Source organism: Ranitomeya variabilis, chromosome 5, assembly GCF_051348905.1.
Source record: "Ranitomeya variabilis isolate aRanVar5 chromosome 5, aRanVar5.hap1, whole genome shotgun sequence".
Classification (NCBI taxonomy): Eukaryota; Metazoa; Chordata; class Amphibia; order Anura; family Dendrobatidae; genus Ranitomeya; species Ranitomeya variabilis.
Genome location: NC_135236.1, coordinates 302,702,578 through 302,723,536, shown reverse-complemented (window position 1 = coordinate 302,723,536; position 20,959 = coordinate 302,702,578). Strand labels below are relative to the sequence as shown.

The following is a 20,959-nucleotide window of genomic DNA, read 5'->3' as shown; positions in this document are numbered from 1 at the left end:
TCAGAATATTTCCTCTTGGCTGCTGGGCTCTCAGTGTGGCAGCCACACATCTTCAGAATATTTCCTCTTGGCTGCTGGGCTCTCAGTGTGGCAGCCACACATCTTCAGAATATTTCCTCTTGGCTGCTGGGCTCTCAGTGTGGCAGCCACACATCTTCAGAATATTTTCTCTTGGCTGCTGGGCTCTCAGTGTGGCAGCCACACATCTTCAGAATATTTCCTCTTGGCTGCTGGGCTCTCAGTGTGGCAGCCACACATCTTCAGAATATTTCCTCTTGGCTGCTGGGCTCTCAGTGTGGCAGCCACACATCTTCAGAATACTTTTAACCTGCAGATTAACCCCATGCAGGTAATACAGTTTCTTTTTTACATGACAGGTTACCTTTAAAAGGGTTGTCCTCTTCTGGCCACTGCATTCTTAGTGGCATGAGGGTGAAAAACAAAATAAATGGAATACTTAGTGGGACAGAAATGTGCAGATGTTTGCCACATTTCTGTGCATATCTGAAAAAGATCAACACTGCCAGGATGGAGGCCAAACATTGGCCAAAGTGACTCGATGGCTTCACTAAAGTGAATGGCTCCGTCGGGGCTTCAGTTTGGGATTCCCACAGAAACCTTTGCGCTCAGTGGAGAGCACTGTATGTGTGAATCTATCCTTAGGGAGAGACCGCCAATGCACAAGCACTGGAACGGAAGGGCTAGTAGAAGTTATTTTATCATCTGCTCTGAACCCATTTCAATTAAATAAATATAATCTTCCGGTCAAGCTGTTTACCCCAATGTGTGCCGACAATCTATACACAATGGCTGGTTGTTCATTTCTAGATTTTGGGTAAGTGATGTAGAGAACAGACTAGTGATGTGAATGCTAATGTACAGTAGGTGTACAAGGCAGTTGCGCACCCAATGGAGAACCTCAGTGTCCGCTGCATGCCATATCTTAAGCACCTAGTGGCATTAACTCAATTAGTGATCAGGGACTTGATAACACTGCAGAGAAAATGCCGTAATGCACTGTTCAAATAATACATTAAGAAGCAGTCTTAAATATTTTAAATCCAAATGAACTAACACCACCTAACCCATTATGGATAAGATCTGTGAAAAAAACATTAAAACACAATTTATGGAAGCTGTGGCCAGAGATAAGCTTAATTTGCAGACTGACCTTTTATTTATTTAAGGAACCAAATGAGGTCTAATTGCATTAGAATTGAATCCAGTAAATTTCCCTGAAATACTTATTTGGCAGCTGTAGAATTGGTATGTCGGCAAATGCGGCTATTGTAAATGGCAACGTGTATGCCATAATCAGATAGTCAGGACCATAACTTGTTCTCAATTAAGCAGAAAACTGGAGACTTCTAATCCAAAAGTATATATGGCAGTCCTGGGCTCGCCTAACCTCAGGATCAGTGACCACTTGCCGATTATTCCATTCATTGTCTATGGGACTGCTCCAGTAGACAATACATGGAGTGGTGGTGAGCATGGGCAGTCACCACTCCAATCGGGCATATCACAGCCCTATTCTAGGGATAAGCAAGTTTCCAAGTATCCTGTGGAGAGCTGGGAACTCGTAAACATGTGGAAAAACCCTTTAACCCTTGATATACAGTTCGATTTTTAATTTTTTTTAATTTTTGGGTCCCATTAGGGGGTTTGAATAGGTGTTTGATTGCTTATGCAAAATACTGCAATATGGTAAAGTGGCAGCATACAGTGAAAATCTTTGTATCTTTTAAAGTTCAGCGTGTGGAGTACCACGATGGCAGCGACAAAGGCCTTCAAGAGACCGCCGGATGCCTTGGAAGCCAATTGATGCCCGTGGTCATGGATTTAAATGGCTAGACAGCTGTTAGAGATACTGGCTATGTAATACAGCTGTCATCTGTGTGGAGAGATCTCAGCTCCTGAGCTCCCATCACATGCGGTCACTTCTGCATTCATGTACAGGTTAGGCTTGGGTCACACTGCGTTATGGCAGTCCGTTAACGCTGCCATTAACCCCTATTATCGGGTGCACCATAATCGGCACGCGCTAGCAATGTGCCGTCATTCAGTGACGGAGCCTCGGACGCAGGCTGCATCATCTGAGGCTCCGTCACCGCTAGCACAGATGAATCATCTGCGCTAACGGTATAGCATGACGCTATATCATACACTCCATCGCGTTAACACAGCTCGTCAACGCTATGCATTGAACGGGCTGCTTTAACGCAGTATGAACCTGGCCTTATTGTGCTAATGGGACTCTCACTGCTAAGAACAAAGGCAGCCTATGTACATGGAGCGATCTAGCAAAGATTTGGTCAACCAGTGTAAACAGGAATTCAAAAGACTGGCAATCATTAAAACTTTACCGATCGGTGGTCGTATTGTACCGCTGGTCGGTTAGTGTAAACAAATCCTTCCATGAAGACCACTTCTGGACACTCTTTTCTGTACAGTAGATGAGTGTTGCTGGGTCCCACTGGCTGCTGCCAGACCTGGGCGGATGGCACTGATGGACATTGTCCGATTTCCAAGGGTAGTTGCCTTGGAATGTGTCTCATGTGCTGCACAAAGTCTCCTTGGCTGACCACTGTCTCTACAGTCCTCACTGTTGTCCTTTCTTAAAAAAAGCTCAACCCCTTAACAACCGCCAATACATCTTTTAACGGCGGCAGTTAAAGGGCCTTATTTCTTAGAGCGGCCGGAAAATCCCTGCGGTCTCTGCTACCGGGGGTAGCGGAGACCTCGGAGAACATGATTCAGTTTGGTTTTTACCGTCCCCAATCTTGTGATTCACCGAATAACGGCAATCACAAAACGTCTGATTTCCCATTCATTTCTCTCTCCTCTGATATGATTTAGCATACCAGAGAAGAGAGAAATGGGGTCCCCCGAGCCACCCTGGTACCTCCGCCCTCTCTGGACCCTCCTGCTCTGTCCCCTGGCCCGCAGCTTCATCTCCCTGGAAGAAAAATGCGCCCGCTGAGATCTGCCGGCCGGTATCAAGGAACAATAGGAGATATTTCCTATTGGTTCATTTTGATCACTGTGATCAAAATAAAAAAAAAATATAGTAAATCAAACCCCCCCTTTGTCATCCCCTTAAAATAAAAAAATGCATTTTTTCCAAACTATTATTTTTACCTATCTTTGCAGTTAGGGTAGGGGGTTAGAGCTAGGGCTATGGTTAGGGTTGGGCTAGAGTTGGGGTTATGGTTGAAATTACGGTTAGGGTTGGGAATCAGGGGCGTGTTGGGGTTAGGGCTGTGTTAGAATTAGGGGGTTCCCCTGTTTAGGTACATCAGGGGGTTTCCAAACGCAACATGGTGCCCGCCATTGATTCCAGCCACATGAAGGGTTAATAAACTTCTTGGATGTGGTTTTGTGCCCCTTGAGGGGTGCAGTTTTTAGAATGGTGTCACTTCTGGGTATTTTGTCACACTGACCCCCCCCCCCCCCCAACTCACTTTAAATGTGAGGTGGTCCCTAAAATAAAATGGTTTTGTAAATTTTGTTGGAAAAATTAGAAATCGCTGGTCAACTTTTAACCCTTATAACATCCTAACAAAAAAAAAACAAAAGGTTTCCAAAATTGTTCTGATGTAAAGTTGACATGTGGGAAATGTTATTTATTAACTATTTTGTGTGACACGACTCTCCGATTTAAGGGCACAAAAATTAGAAGTTTGAAAATTGCAAATTTTTTGCCAAATTTCCGGTTTTTCATAAATAAACTTAAGTCATATCGAAGAAATTTTACCACTAACATGAAGTACAATATGTCACGAAAAAAACAATCTTAGAATCCGTTAAAGCATCCCAGAGCTATAAGAATGTAAGCTGTAAGAATTGTAAAAATTGGCTTGGTCATTAAGGTACAAATTGGCTTCGTCACTAAGGGGTTAAATAGCACATCTTGAAACACCAGTCAGCTTTGAAATTGTGTCTTAGTGCTGGGCTCAGTCTTGCTATGGTGTATAACCTATGACACAAAACTGGTCTTCCACAACCTCACCTTTAGGCTATGTGCACACGTTCAGGTTTTTTTTCGCGAAAACTCATTAAAAATGCATACATTATGCATCCTATCATTTAGAATGCATTCTGCATGTTTTGTGCACATGGTGCGTTTTGTTCTGCGAAAAAAACGCATTGCGATAAAAAAAGCAGCATGTTCATTAATTTTGCGGATTTTCCGCGTTTTTCCCGCAATTCTATGCATTTGGAAAAAAACGTGTCAAAAACGCATGAAAAAACGCGAAAAAACGCATGTGGTTTTCTGGCAGAAATGTCCAGTTTTTGTCAGGAAAATTTCTGCAAGAAATCCTGACATGTGCACATACCCTTATAGCAGTGTTTGGCAGTTCCTCACCCAGTTGTAAGCCTCGTGCAAAGCTCTTGCTTTTACAATTGCTGACTGTGTTTGAACCTACCTCTGAAAATAATGACCAATATCACCTGTTGGGTACAGTTGGTTACTCAGACACCAGGCTATAGACCTACAAAATCCTTTGAGCTGTGTACCTAGAAGAATGTATGCTGTTTTGAGGGCAATGAACAGTCACACCAAATATTGATTTGAATTTCTCTTCTGTTCATTCGCTTTGGATTTTGAAAGCATTCTTGATTTGCCAATTTTTTATTTTTTTTTAATTTACAGTGCTAAAGTTTTAGGCAGATGTGGGAAAATGCTGCAATGCTTTTTCTTCTCTATATCACAATATTTATAAAAAAAAAAAAAGTTGGTAACCTTGCAATTTTGACACTGGGGCTATTTAGACTCCAACTTTCTTTCATTTTGGGAAGAGTTAACAGGAGTTCCCGTATTACAATGACAGGTAACCCCTTCATACCCAGCTGATCACAGGCTTCATCAATGTCACACCTGACCCTGCTCCCCTCCCCTCACAATGACCTTGGCACACACTCATTAGATGCTTCCATACAAAAATAGGGTCAGAGTCAGGCTATTGTGGTTAACGTACATGTGAATTTCCTGAAACAATAGGAAATTAAGAGACTAAGTCCAATGAGGGACATACGTGCAAATTCTAAGATTCCCCAAGCGTCTCATTTTTAATTTAATGTAAAAAATCTAATTTAAACAATATGGCATTTTCTGATGACAACATCTTTACAATTATAATATTTCAAGCTACGATGCTAATCACAGAAGTAATATGGAAAAATAACACAAGTTGTTCCATTGTCACCTGTCATTACTTACATTGTATCTTGGCCTGCGCCAACCCTCAGTGTCAGTCGGGGAATCACAGGTGAAGGGGCAGGAATAGATAGTTCCACTTTGGCCTGCTAAAATAGAAGGTTTTGTTTAGAAGACATGAAGTTAGCCACCTATACAAAAGACATCAGAATTTGTTTTCCCCTAGATGGAAACAGATTAGCAGCGATATTCCGGAGGGGGAGCACATTTTAACTTGTTTTTTTCCCTTAGGAAAGCAGCGGCCCATTAAGACTTATGATAAGTACAGGTATTCACTTTTTGTGACACTGTAAAGTCAACTACAGACTGCAAACCTATCCCCATTAAGGGAGAGTCCAGATGGAATGTATCTGCTGCAGAAATTCCACAGCGAGTATGCCATAGTAAATACATTACCGTGTTTCCCCTATAATCAGACAGGGTCTTGTATTATTTTTTGCTCCAAAAAATGGGTTAGGGCTTGATGTCGGTGGATATAATTTTTTTCCCCCATGAACAATCACATTTATTCTTGAACAAAAAAAATCAACATTAATTCAAGTATAATCACGTCGTCATTACACACATACACAGTGTTAATACACACAAATACATACCAGCCTGTCTCCTCTTCAGCTCCACAAGATCACTGCAGCTAAAACACTGTGTATATATTTTTATCATAAAATGATCTTTTTTTATTTCCATAAAACTGAATCTCCTTTACGTCAGAAGAGACACTAAGGATCCATTTAAATAATCCATTTAGATAAGCCAACAAGAAGAAAAGCTTGTTTGTTGGTTGATTTGTTTTTAAAGCACGCTTAAAGGTCACTGTATTCAACAAATGGTTATGTGCCCTTAGAAGTGTGCCCCTCCAGCCTTACACAGGCCATTAAAGTGAATCTGTCACCAGGTTTATGCCAACTACGCAAAGCAGCATAATGTAGAGTCAGATACTGTGAGGGACGAGGGAGACTCCATTTTGGATTTATTAGTTCAGGCCCAATATATTGTCCAGAGATCTTCCTCCACTCCTGAAGTGCCCCCCCTCCCCCTTGGGATAAGTACTAGTGATGACCAACCAGGCAACCCCCACATGTACCTATGCTGGCTAACAGATGTAAATCATTCAGCTGCGGCGATGAAAACTAAATCTCCGAGCACTAAAAAATACTCGGAGGACCCCCGAGCATGATCGAGAAATCTCGAGTAATGAGTATATTTGCTCATCACTACACTGTGTTCCAAATTATTATGCACAAAGAGTTTAGGAGTGATAAGGTTAGAATTTTTTTGTTTGTCATTTAAACTCATTGATGGTGATGTGTGTCAGGGCTCTTTATATCACTGAAAGCAATTGAAGATACCTGTGCAAATTAGTTTGGCAGGTGTGTCCAAATAAAGGCAAGACTACTTAAGAAGGCTGTTCCACATTATTAAGCAGCCTACATTTTGTGCCAAAATGGGAAAGAATATGGATGTGTCAGCTGCTGAGAAGCAACAAATTGTGGAGTATTTAGGTCAAGGCATGACTACAATCAACATTGCCAAGACACTTCATCGTGATCATCGCACAATCAAGAAGTATGTAGCTGATTCCCAGCACACACGTGTGCGTGCTAAGGAAAAATTGAGGACTCTTTCCAACAAGCAATTGCGTAAGGTTAAAAGAGCAGCTGCAAAAATGCCTTGTCATAGCAGCAGACAAGTTTTTGAAGCTGCTGGTGCCTCCAACGTCCCCAGAACAACGAGATGCAGGGTCCTTCAGAGGTTTGCAGCTGTGCGTAAGCCATCCTGTCGACCACCTCTATCCACTGCACACAAGCAGAAACGGCTCCAGTTGGCCAAACGATACATGAAGACTGACTTCCAAACTGTTTTGTTCACCGATGAGTGCCGTGCAACGCTCGATGGTCCAGATGGATGGAGTGGAGGATGGCTGGTTGATGGACACCCCATGAAAACACGGCTAAGGCACCAAAAAAGGAGGAGGTGGAGTAATGTTTTGGGCTGGAATCATGGGGAGAGAGATTGTCAGCCCCTTTATGATCCCTGAAGGGGTAAAGATGAACTCCATAATCTATGTGGAGTTTCTAAAACAACACTTCCTGCCATGGTTCAAGAGGAAGAACCGTGCTTTCCGCAGCAAGATCATTTTCATGCATGATAATGCACCATCTCATGATGCAAAAAACACATCTGCATCTCTGGCTGCTATGGGCATAAAAGAGGACAATCTTATGGTGTGGCCACCATCTTCCCCTGACCTCAACCCCATTGAGAACCTCTGGAGCATCATCAAAAAGGAGTGTCTATGATGGCGGGAGGCAGTTCACATCTAAGCAACAGCTCTGGGAGGGTATTCTGTCCACATGCAAAACAATTGAAGCAGAAACTCTCCAAAAACTGACAAATTCAATGGACGAGAGAGTTCAGAAGCTTCTTTCGAACAAGGGGTCCTACGTGCAAATGTAACATCACCTAGAATAAAGTTTTCACTTGAAAACTGTTTGATTTCATTTTGTAATAAGCTGATAATGCTTATAACTTCACAATTGACCATTTTTTTGTTCAAAATAAAAATAAAAAATGTTGAAAACTCTGCTGTGCATAATAATTTGGAAAATGCATTTTGAGTGTTTATTTTTTTTTTTTTTAAAAGATACTGTTTTCATAGGCAGTTTGTTCCAAAACATTGCAATTATACTAGAATAGTAGATGACTGGAAAATAACAATGACTGCAATTCAGATAGGTAATTTAGAGAAAATATGAGGAAATCTTATTTGCATAATAATTTGGAACACAGTGTAATAAGTACACAATTCTCAAAAAAACAGAACTTTACCGTATGGCCAGAGAATTAGAGATCACGTGTTAATGAAGGCAAGGAGAGAAGGAGCAGAGCTGGGACCCCCTGCGGTCATTTGTGCAAGGCGGCCCACATCAAGGGAAAGCTCTAGACCGAGCGTCACCGACATCTAGAGATGAATTATGAGAGTACTGTGCACCTCAGGGTTAAGTCCACTATACCACCAGAACCCTGGGAGCCCTCCGTACGCACCCCAGTGTCTCATATTTCTCTAAAGGTACCTTCACACTGAACAACTTAACAACAATATCGCTAGCGATCCGTGACGTTGCAGCGTCCTGGATAGCGATATCGTTGTGTTTGACACGCAGCAGCGATCAGGATCCTGCTGTGACATCGTTGGTCGGAGCTAGAAGGTCAGCACCTTATTTCGTCGCTGGATCACCCGCTGACATCGCTGAGTCGGTGTGTGTGACGCGGATTCAGCGATGTCTTCACTGGTAACGAGGGTAAACATCGGGTTACTAAGCGCAGGGCCGCGCTTAGTAACCCGATGTTTACCCTGGTTACCAGTGTAAATGTGAAAAAAAACAAACACTACATACTTACATTCTGGTGTCTGTCGGGTCCCCCGGCGTCCGCTTCCCTGCACTGTGTCAGCGCCGGCCGTAAAGCAGAGCACAGCGTTGACGTCACCGCTGTGCTTTAGGGCCGGCACTTACACAGTGCAGGGAAGCGGACGCCAGGGGACCCGACAGACACCGGAATGTAAGTATGTAGTGTTTGTTTTTTTCACATTTACACTGGTAACCAGGGTAAACATCGGGCTACTAAGCGCGGCCCTGCGCTTAGTAACCCGATGTTTACCCTGGTTACCGGGGGGACTTCGGCATCGTTGGTCTCTGGAGAGCTGTCTGTGTGACAGCTCTCCAGCGACCACACAACGACGAAACAGCGACCGGCATCGTTGTCTATATCGCTGCAGCGTCGCTTAATGTGACGGTACCTTAACTGTCCAGGACACCGAACTATCGACACCGGCTCTCCAGAACCACTTAGCCGATCCCAGTTTGGACTCTCCGTAGCGGTCTTGCCCCAGTGAACCTGTAGAGACGTCAGTAGTCCTGTTTGGACCTACCCCCCCAGGAAGTTATGACCCATCTTAGATATTGGAAATTATTACAGTTAGGAGGTCAAGGGAGGAGAGTTCAGTCCAACCCAGAGTGGCGGTGGCAAATATGGGAGGGGGCGAGCTAAGGGTTAAAAGCTAGCTACACACCTTTAGGCCACGTGCACACGTTGCGGAAAGTGGTGCGGATTTTCCGGACTGATTTTGATAAATCCGCAGGTGAACCACACTGTGGATTTCCTGCGGAATTACCGCAATTTTTTTGTGGATTTTGTGCGGATTCCACCTGCGGTTTTACACTTGCGGATTCCTATATGGAGCAGGTGTAAACCGCTGTGAAATCCGCACAAAGAATTGACATGCTGCAGAATAAACAATGCGCGGAAACGTAGCATGTGCACTGCGGATTTAGGTTTACATGGTACTGTAAACTCAGGGAAAACTGCTGCAGATCCGCAACAAAATCCGCAACGTGTGCACATACCCTTAGCCTTTGTCATTGTTCTGCCATGGAAGCCACATCACGTCACGCGTGGAGACAGACCAGAAACTAAGAAGATGCCTGTGGATATGAGAAATTCCCTCCATCCACAAGTTATAAGAAACGGTAACGTGACACATACAGCTAACTGCTATCCCCAATATCTTGGGCCACTCATCTCAAAATCAGATTTCCCACGTCCGTGAGTTCGACTAGTACTTATACGCTACCTGGGGTTGGTTTCTGACCCGATATAAGCTTGTTAATGGACCGGACTTATATCTAATGAGGACCTGGTGGCAGCATACCGTTATGGTTTTATTGGGGATACTGGAAATGACGGATTGAAGGTTTATATATACTCCTGACCAGGGACTGGTGATATATATACTGCCCTCACTGCAGAGTGCCCCGATAACCAGTACGAGACAGTGCAGCCTCTCTGGCGACTACTTATCCTAGGTGCAGTTCCCTGACTGACCTGAGGGTAAAGAGGCGCCAGAGAGTGGTGACTGTTTAAGCTCTGTCACAGATTGGTGACAGCAGGGGGGATATCCGTATCCCCAGGCTCTCCTCTCGTGTGTGTTTTCCTTACACACACCCTGATTGCAGCCATGTGTGAGTCACTAGGTTACTTGCTGTAATTTTGATAAAATCAAATGTTTTATCAGGAGCTTAGCACTACAGGACTAGTAAACCTGCTACCACGTAATCCTCAATATTCATGAGTGCTGTATAATCCCGCCCCCTCCCTCCAGCTTTCTGCCTATACACAGCAAGTTTCCAATCAGTGGTGTGGGTGGGGGATATACACACCTCAGAATTTGGAGAACTGGTAGATCTGCAGCTGGTAAAACAGAAATTGTATCAAAATGACAGCAAGCAGCCCAGAAAGTGATATTGCTGGAATCAGGGTCTCTGCCCCTACTTTACGCTGCTCTCAAATGGTGTGCAAATACTTGCTGACAAGTTCCCATGAAACAACCACTTTACAGCTTACCTATGGTCGACAAATGGTTGCTTAATGGCCGCAGTCCTGCAGAGAACACCCAGTCTGCCCCAAACCTCCTGGTTTTCAATAACCAGCTAGTAGGAAACCAATATAAGGCTATATGCACACGTTGCAGATTTGACTATAGAATTTTCTGTACAGATTCTGCATTTCTTGGCAGAAAAAGCAGGTCAGAATCTGCGCCTTTTTTTGGTATGTGCGCACGTTGCAGATTTTTGAGCAGATTTCTTCCTTTTTTAACCCCTGCAGATTTCTATAATGGAATGGGTGCAGAAACGCAGCAGATCTGCAAAAAGAATTGACATGCTCCTTTTTTTGAATCTGCTGCGTTTTCGGTGCAGAATTTTCCGCACCATTAGCACAGCATTTTTTTTGCCATTGATTTACATTGTACTGTAAATCACTTGCGGATCTGCAGCGGTTCTGCGCGGAAAAAAAAGCTGCAGTTCTGCAGGAAATATGCAATGTGTGCACATACCCTAAGATGGGGTACACCTAGACAAGTAAGCATCACTGCTCAATAATCAGCTGTTCTGGAGATCTCCTGCCTAGCAGACACACATATGAGCGGGCCCCTATTACAGTACTCACTATACACTACAAACACACGCAGGAGCGGGCCCCTATTACTCACTATACACTAGCAGAAAAAGGCAGGAGCGGGCCCCTATTACTCACTATACACTAGCAGACACACGCAGGAGCGGGCCCCTATTACTCACTATACACTAGCAGAAACAGGCAGGAGCGGGCCCCTATTACTCACTATACACTAGCAGAAACAGGCAGGAGCGGGCCCCTATTACTCACTATACACTAGCAGACACAGGCAGGAGCGAGCCCCTATTACTCACTATACACTAGCAGACACACGCAGGAGCGGGCCCCTATTACTCACTATACACTAGCAGACACACGCAGGAGCGGGCCCCTATAACTCACTATACACTAGCAGACACAGGCAGGAGCGGCCCCTATTACTCACTATACACTAGCAGACACAGGCAGGAGCGGGCCCCTATTACTCACTATACACTAGCAGACAGGCAGGAGCGAGCCCCTATTACTCACTATACACTAGCAGACACACACAGGAGCGGGCCCCTATTACTCACTATACACTAGCAGACACACGCAGGAGCGGGCCCCTATAACTCACTATACACTTGCAGACACAGGCAGGAGCGGGCCCCTATTACTCACTATACACTAGCAGACACGCAGGAGCAAGCCCCTATTACTCACTATACACTAGCAGACACACGCAGGAGCGGGCCCCTATTACTCGCTATACACTAGCAGACACAGGCAGGAGCGGGCCCCTATTACTCGCTATACACTAGCAGACACACGCAGGAGCGGGCCCCTATTACTCACTATACACTAGCAGACACAGGCAGGAGCGGGCCCCTATTACTCACTATACACTAGCAGACACACGCAGGAGCGGGCTCCTATTACTCACTATACACTAGCAGACACAAGCAGGAGCGGGCCCCTATTACTCGCTATACACTAGCAGACACACGCAGGAGCGGGCCCCTATTACTCGCTATACACTAGCAGACACACGCAGGAGCGAGCCCCTATTACTCATTATACACTAGTAGACACACGCAGGAGCGGGCCCCTATTACTATACACTAGCAGACACAGGCAGGAGCGGGCCCCTATTACTCACTATACACTAGCAGACACAAGCAGGAGCGGGCCCCTATTACTCACTATACACTAGCAGAAACCCCCACGCAGGAGCGGGCCCCTATTACTCGCTATACACTAGCAGACACAGGCAGGAGCGGGCCCCTATTACTCACTATACACTAGCAGACACACGCAGGAGCAAGCCTCTATTACTCACTATACACTAGCAGACACACGCAGGAGCGGCCCATATTACTCACTATACACTAGCAGACACACGCAGGAGCGGGCCCCTATTACTCGCTATACACTAGCAGACACACGCAGGAGCGGGCCCCTATTCACTATACACTAGCAGACACACGCAGGAGCGGGCCCCTATTACTAGCTATACACTAGCAGACACAGGCAGGAGCGGGCCTCTATTACTCACTATACACTAGCAGACACACGCAGCAGCGGGCCCATATTACTCACTATACACTAGCAGACACAGGCAGGAGCGGGCCCATATTACTCACTATACACTAGCAGACACACGCAGGAGCGGGCCCCTATTACTCACTATACACTAGCAGACACATGCAGGAGCGGGCCCCTATTACTCGCTATACACTAGCAGACACACGCAGGAGCGAGCCCCTATTACTCATTATACACTAGTAGACACACGCAGGAGCGGGCCCCTATTACTATACACTAGCAGACACAGGCAGGAGCGGGCCCCTATTACTCACTATACACTAGCAGACACACGCAGGAGCGAGCCCCTATTACTCATTATACACTAGTAGACACACGCAGGAGCGGGCCCCTATTACTATACACTAGCAGACACAGGCAGGAGCGGGCCCCTATTACTCACTATACACTAGCAGACACAAGCAGGAGCGGGCCCCTATTACTCACTATACACTAGCAGATACACGCAGGAGCGGCCCCTATTACTCACTATACACTAGCAGACACAGGCAGGAGCAAGCCCCTATTACTCACTATACACTAGCAGACACACGCAGGAGCGGCCCCTATTACTCACTATACACTAGCAGATACACGCAGGAGCGGCCCATATTACTCACTATACACTAGCAGACACAGGCAGGAGCGGGCCCCATTACTCGCTATACACTAGCAGACACAGGCAGGAGCGAGCCCCTATTACTCGCTATACACTAGCAGACACAGGCAGGAGCCAGCCCCTATTACTCACTATACACTAGCAGACACACGCAGGAGCGAGCCCCTATTACTCGCTATACACTAGCAGACACACGCAGGAGCGAGCCCCTATTACTCGCTATACACTAGCAGACACAGGCAGGAGCGGGCCCCTATTACTCACTATACACTAGCAGACACACGCAGGAGCAAGCCCCTATTACTCACTATACACTAGCAGACACACGCAGGAGCAAGCCCCTATTACTCGCTATACACTAGCAGACACACGCAGGAGCGGGCCCCTATTCACTATACACTAGCAGACACACGCAGGAGCGGGCCCCTATTACTAGCTATACACTAGCAGACACAGGCAGGAGCGGGCCTCTATTACTCACTATACACTAGCAGACACACGCAGCAGCGGGCCCATATTACTCACTATACACTAGCAGACACAGGCAGGAGCGGGCCCATATTACTCACTATACACTAGCAGACACACGCAGGAGCGGGCTCCTATTACTCACTATACACTAGCAGACACAAGCAGGAGCGGGCCCCTATTACTCACTATACACTAGCAGACACAGGCAGGAGCGGGCCCCTATTACTCACTATACACTAGCAGACACAAGCAGGAGCGGGCCCCTATTACTCACTATACACTAGCAGATACACGCAGGAGCGGCCCCTATTACTCACTATACACTAGCAGACACAGGCAGGAGCAAGCCCCTATTACTCACTATACACTAGCAGACACACGCAGGAGCGGCCCCTATTACTCACTATACACTAGCAGATACACGCAGGAGCGGCCCATATTACTCACTATACACTAGCAGACACAGGCAGGAGCGGGCCCCATTACTCGCTATACACTAGCAGACACAGGCAGGAGCGAGCCCCTATTACTCGCTATACACTAGCAGACACAGGCAGGAGCCAGCCCCTATTACTCACTATACACTAGCAGACACACGCAGGAGCGAGCCCCTATTACTCGCTATACACTAGCAGACACACGCAGGAGCGAGCCCCTATTACTCGCTATACACTAGCAGACACAGGCAGGAGCGGGCCCCTATTACTCACTATACACTAGCAGACACACGCAGGAGCAAGCCCCTATTACTCACTATACACTAGCAGACACACGCAGGAGCAAGCCCCTATTACTCGCTATACACTAGCAGACACACGCAGGAGCGGGCCCCTATTCACTATACACTAGCAGACACACGCAGGAGCGGGCCCCTATTACTAGCTATACACTAGCAGACACAGGCAGGAGCGGGCCTCTATTACTCACTATACACTAGCAGACACACGCAGCAGCGGGCCCATATTACTCACTATACACTAGCAGACACAGGCAGGAGCGGGCCCATATTACTCACTATACACTAGCAGACACACGCAGGAGCGGGCTCCTATTACTCACTATACACTAGCAGACACAAGCAGGAGCGGGCCCCTATTACTCACTATACACTAGCAGACACAGGCAGGAGCGGGCCCCTATTACTCACTATACACTAGCAGACACAGGCAGGAGCGGGCCCCTATTACTTGCTATACACTAGCAGACACATGCAGGAGCGGGCCCCTATTACTCGCTATACACTAGCAGACACACGCAGGAGCGAGCCCCTATTACTCATTATACACTAGTAGACACACGCAGGAGCGGGCCCCTATTACTATACACTAGCAGACACAGGCAGGAGCGGGCCCCTATTATTCACTATACACTAGCAGACACAAGCAGGAGCGGGCCCCTATTACTCACTATACACTAGCAGATACACGCAGGAGCGGCCCCTATTACTCACTATACACTAGCAGACACAGGCAGGAGCAAGCCCCTATTACTCGCTATACACTAGCAGACACAGGCAGGAGCGGCCCCTATTACTCACTATACACTAGCAGACACACGCAGGAGCGGCCCATATTACTCACTATACACTAGCAGACACAGGCAGGAGCGGGCCCCATTACTCGCTATACACTAGCAGACACAGGCAGGAGCGAGCCCCTATTACTCGCTATACACTAGCAGACACACGCAGGAGCGGGCCCCTATTACTATACACTAGCAGACACACGCAGGAGCGGGCCCCTATTACTCACTATACACTAGCAGACACACGCAGGAGCGGCCCCTATTACTCACTATACACTAGCAGACACAGGCAGGAGCAAGCCCCTATTACTCGCTATACACTAGCAGACACAGGCAGGAGCGGCCCCTATTACTCACTATACACTAGCAGACACAGGCAGGAGCGGGCCCCTATTACTCGCTATACACTAGCAGACACACGCAGGAGCGGGCCCCTATTACTAGCTATACACTAGCAGACACACGCAGGAGCGGGCCCCTATAACTCACTATACACTAGCAGACACAGGCAGGAGCGGGCCCCTATTACTCACTATACACTAGCAGATACACGCAGGAGCGGCCCCTATTACTCACTATACACTAGCAGACACAGGCAGGAGCAAGCCCCTATTACTCACTATACACTAGCAGACACAGGCAGGAGCGGGCCCCTATTACTCACTATACACTAGCAGACACACGCAGGAGCAAGCCCCTATTACTCGCTATACACTAGCAGACACAGGCAGGAGCGGGCCCCTATTACTCACTATACACTAGCAGACACACGCAGGAGCGGCCCCTATTACTCACTATACACTAGCAGACACACGCAGGAGCAAGCCCCTATTACTCACTATACACTAGCAGACACAGGCAGGAGCGGGCCCCTATTACTCACTATACACTAGCAGACACACGCAGGAGCGGCCCATATTACTCACTATACACTAGCAGACACAGGCAGGAGCGGCCCATATTACTCACTATACACTAGCAGACACAGGCAGGAGCGGGCCCCTATTACTCACTATACACTAGCAGACACAGGCAGGAGCGGGCCCCTATTACTCACTATACACTAGCAGACACAGGCAGGAGCGGGCCCCTATTACTCACTATACACTAGCAGACACACGCAGGAGCGGCCCATATTACTCACTATACACTAGCAGACACAGGCAGGAGCGGGCCCCTATTACTCGCTATACACTAGCAGACACAAGCAGGAGCGAGCCCCTATTACTCACTATACACTAGCAGACACAGGCAGGAGCAAGCCCCTATTACTCGCTATACACTAGCAGACACAGGCAGGAGCGGCCCCTATTACTCACTATACACTAGCAGACACACGCAGGAGCGGCCCATATTACTCACTATACACTAGCAGACACACGCAGGAGCGGGCCCCATTACTCGCTATACACTAGCAGACACAAGCAGGAGCGAGCCCCTATTACTCACTATACACTAGCAGACACAGGCAGGAGCAAGCCCCTATTACTCGCTATACACTAGCAGACACAGGCAGGAGCGGCCCCTATTACTCACTATACACTAGCAGACACACGCAGGAGCGGCCCATATTACTCACTATACACTAGCAGACACAGGCAGGAGCGGGCCCCATTACTCGCTATACACTAGCAGACACACGCAGGAGCGGGCCCCATTACTCGCTATACACTAGCAGACACAGGCAGGAGCGAGCCCCTATTACTCGCTATACACTAGCAGACACAGGCAGGAGCGGGCCCCTATTACTCACTATACACTAGCAGACACACGCAGGAGCGGGCCCCTATTACTCGCTATACACTAGCAGACACAGGCAGGAGCGGACCCCTATTACTCGCTATACACTAGCAGACACAGGCAGGAGCGAGCCCCTATTACTCGCTATACACTAGCAGACACAGGCAGGAGCAAGCCCCTATTACTCACTATACACTAGCAGACACAGGCAGGAGCAAGCCCCTATTACTCACTATACACTAGCAGACACACGCAGGAGCGAGCCCCTATTACTCGCTATACACTAGTAGACACACGCAGGAGCGGGACCCTATTACTCGCTAGTTAGTCTAACAGATAGGAGCACACTGGCTGCGTGCACTTTCAGAGCGTGGAAGATCGGCTCAGCAGGGCATAGTCTGGCCCTCTGGTAGTAGATGGGATATTAAAAAAAAGAAGACAATGTAATCATTTAGACAAAACAAGAATCTCATTTACATTTTCATTAGCGCTGCTGCTGTGTTAATGTGTTATCTCCATTTTCATTAAGATTCAATCATTGCTTGGCTTGACTGTAATTTTAATTTATCACATTCTGCATTTCCTTGCCAGGGTTTTTTTTTTTTTTGTTTTAGCAGAAGCGGAAACTGAGCCTTACAAGTTAAAAGGACAACCGGCCTTTAGGGAAAGCACAAAACTGTGGCCAGGAGCGGTTTCACTTTTAAGCTTCCCAAATCGCCATAAAAGCAATGTACTGCAATAAGACATCCCTTTGTAAGGGCCTGAAAATACATTGTTAGTGGATTTGTCCAGTTTAATGTATAAGCAACTCTCCTTTCACCTGAACTAATAATGGTAGTCTTATAAACCCTTTACTGCCATGTGCTGCATTTTTTGCTAATCTTTAAGGATTTAGCCGCTTTGCCACATACCTCGGGGCACCAACTGATAAAGCCTTAACTCCATATTGCTCCTAAACCCCGGCAGAGCACAAAAACGCCAGGAGAATGAGAACAATTTAAAGGGGAACCAGTTTAACATCCTAACTTGCAGGAGTCAGGTGGATTTAGGAAATCCTTGGCTGGACAACTCCATTTATTCGGGAATTCTTTGTGCTGGAAGCTTTACAGTTTATCTTTGCTGGGACTTCCTGATGGCTACTGACCAGCTCTGCCAATATAATCTGGTATTACATCATTTCTTCATTTGTCTCCTTCACTTTAATCCTAAGAAGCCAAGTCACCCACATAAAGAACAATAAAACTTTCCCATTTACGGTATTTAAGTTCACTACCTAATTTATAAATGGCTGCGTTGCCTGGCCACCAATCAAAGGTTGTGAATCCGAAGGGTTCCAATGGATGGGACATCCACCACTCCTGAAAAGGTGGGGCTCCACAAGCCTCCTTGGAAAGGAGAGGTGGCCACACATGCACATCACCGCTCTATTCATTTTCTATGGGAAGGCCAGAAATAGAGCTCTGAGCACTACCATCTCCTAGGGTCTCCGAGAATAAATATAGTGGTGGGGTGCATGTGTGGCCACCACCACATTACAACGACTCGGTTCTCAGGATCAGTATAAAGCTAAGCTGTTAGACCCCCACTAATCTTCAAATTATCACCTATTTTGAGAACAGTAGATAACATGTTCAGATTAACCCTTTAAGGCATGAGAAGCGGGCATGTTACAATTCAACATGCCCATCTTTTCCAACACTACATGTGCAGTCAGGGCATCACCATATATTAGATGGTCAGCAGGCTTGGCTAACTTCATTCAATGGTCACCATAAATCTGCAATATGGAATATAATAGAGAACATTTATAAACCCTTACTTTGTCATGCTTGTGTTTTTCCTTGTCTTTGTCCTTCTTTTCCTTTTCTTTTTTCTCCTTTTCTTTCTCCTTCACTTTTTCTTTGTCCTTCTTTTTCTTCTTCTCTTTCTTCTCCTTTTTCTTGTCTTTCTCTTTAGTTTTTTCTCGATCTTCAGTTACCTTTTCCGGAATGGAAAGTGGGGATATGGAAGGCATCAAAGATGGCAGTCTAACTGCATTGGGGGTACTTAGAATTGCCAGTGACAGGTCTTTAGAAGGTAACACAACAGGGGTTGGTTGAGCATTTTTTAGCTTTTCTTCTTTGTTTTTATCTTTTCCTTTCTCCTTCTTCTCTTTATCCTTTCTACCCTTTTCTTTATCTTTCTTCTTATCTTTATGTTTTTCTTTTTCTTTCTTTCCACTGCTCTCCTTTTGTTTTGGTTTCTGTTCAGAGTCATTCAAATCCTTTGACTTGAGCCTAGGCAGCTCACCATCATCATCCTTGATAGAGTCCTTCCACTGAAGTTTGGAATCTTTGTTACTGTCTTTATCTTTTTCCTTGTTTTTGTCCTTGTTTTTTTCCTTACTTTTATCTTTGTCTTTCTGCTTTTCTTTGTCCTTTTTCTTTGTCTTTGTTTTCAGTTCCTTCTTTGCCTTTTTCTTCAACTCAACTGGTGAAGCTAGTTTAGCCTTATCCTCAAAGGTTTTTACAAGTGGCTCTGGAGTAGGAGGAGATGCAGAGGGAGAGGAAAAGCATGGCTGACTTATAGACACACTTGGTGGAGTTTCCTGGTTGACCTTTCGAATCACTTCATTAATGGAGTCATCCATTGTCCATGAAATATCAGAACTAGATGTACCTCCTGAAGCAGGCAGTGGTGTGCTACACATTTTACCAAGACTACTGTTTGCTGCTGAAACCTTAGGAGTACCGGGTTCTGCTATGGTCAGTCTTTTTGGACTAGTAAAGACATCACCTTCAGATTCAGAACCTGAGGAAAACTCAAATGGATCGGGTTCTTGCTCAGCACAAGCCCGAGCAATAACAGCATCAATCGAATCCTCAATTGTATTATCAGTCACTGATGGTTTTTTTGAGGGATTTTCAGGGTTTACTTTTTCAGAATCTTGTGATGCTTGACTTGGCTTTACCTGTATATTCTCTCTCCCAATCTTTTCACTTACTGTAGCTAGTGGTGTACGGCTAGGCGTTTCTGACTTAACAGTTGGCTGGATAGCAGGGGCAGAAGTTTTGGGGCTTTTAGGGCTCTTGGGACTTTTGGCACGTCCAGGAGACTTTTTGTCTTTTAGCGCATTTTTAGGTGACCGCATTGGACTGCCTAGAGCTGTAGATTTGGGGGATTTAGTTTTCTGTCCTGGTGAACTTTTTGATTTGGTTTTAGAGGTTAATGCTTTAGATTCTAAAGGTTTTGAAGGAGTCTGAGGTTTAAGAATAGGTGAAAGCATTACTGGTTCTGAAGAAGAAATAGTCAAGTCAGAATTATCTGGTATGTGAGTGGGTGAAAGCATTGGGGAAACCTTTTGAGTATTTATTGAGCTAAGTGGCTCCCTTGGTTCCAAAGTTCCATCCAAAATATCTCCTTTACTATTAGCTAATCGTTGCCGCTTTGGAAAAGGCATTTCGGCCTCTGGACTATCCAGTGGCCTTTTACTCAAATAGTTCTCATCATTAATAGTTTCATCTTCTTCCATCTCTCCTTCCTCATAAGGAACTTGCATAGCTTCTGCTGAAGTCCCACCATCTGTGGGTACTTGCTCCTCTTCTTCCTCTGTAAAAAGAAAAAAAAATTACAATCACTAAACTTGATCACAAAAATGACACTGACAATATCTGTAGCTATGTTAAACACCTAATCATAACTTAGATCTTGAACTACATATTCCGATTAAGTATATATAATTAAAAGAGAACTGTATTTGCAAACAAACTTTGTATGAATAAATAGGACAAGTGAATATAAGAACTGTTGTAATTTATCTTATTAAAGAATTCTGCTTCTTTCTCCACTTATGAGCCACTTCTCATCCCCCCTGCCTGCTAAAT

At 45.9% G+C, this 20,959-nt stretch overlaps 1 protein-coding gene across 2 annotated transcripts in view; it reads right to left on the bottom strand.

The window, feature by feature from the left end:
- The window catches only part of TAF3 (TATA-box binding protein associated factor 3), a 133,368-nt gene that overhangs the window by 16,564 nt on the left and 95,845 nt on the right, over positions 1 to 20,959 (bottom strand). For both annotated transcript variants that reach the window (XM_077264503.1, XM_077264502.1), the window contains exons 3-4: positions 18,916 to 20,684; positions 5,225 to 5,310 (exon numbers count right to left, since the gene is read on the bottom strand). In XM_077264503.1, coding sequence (XP_077120618.1) covers positions 5,225 to 5,310; positions 18,916 to 20,684 — 1,855 coding nt within the window. The remainder of the gene's footprint in view (positions 1 to 5,224; positions 5,311 to 18,915; positions 20,685 to 20,959) is intronic.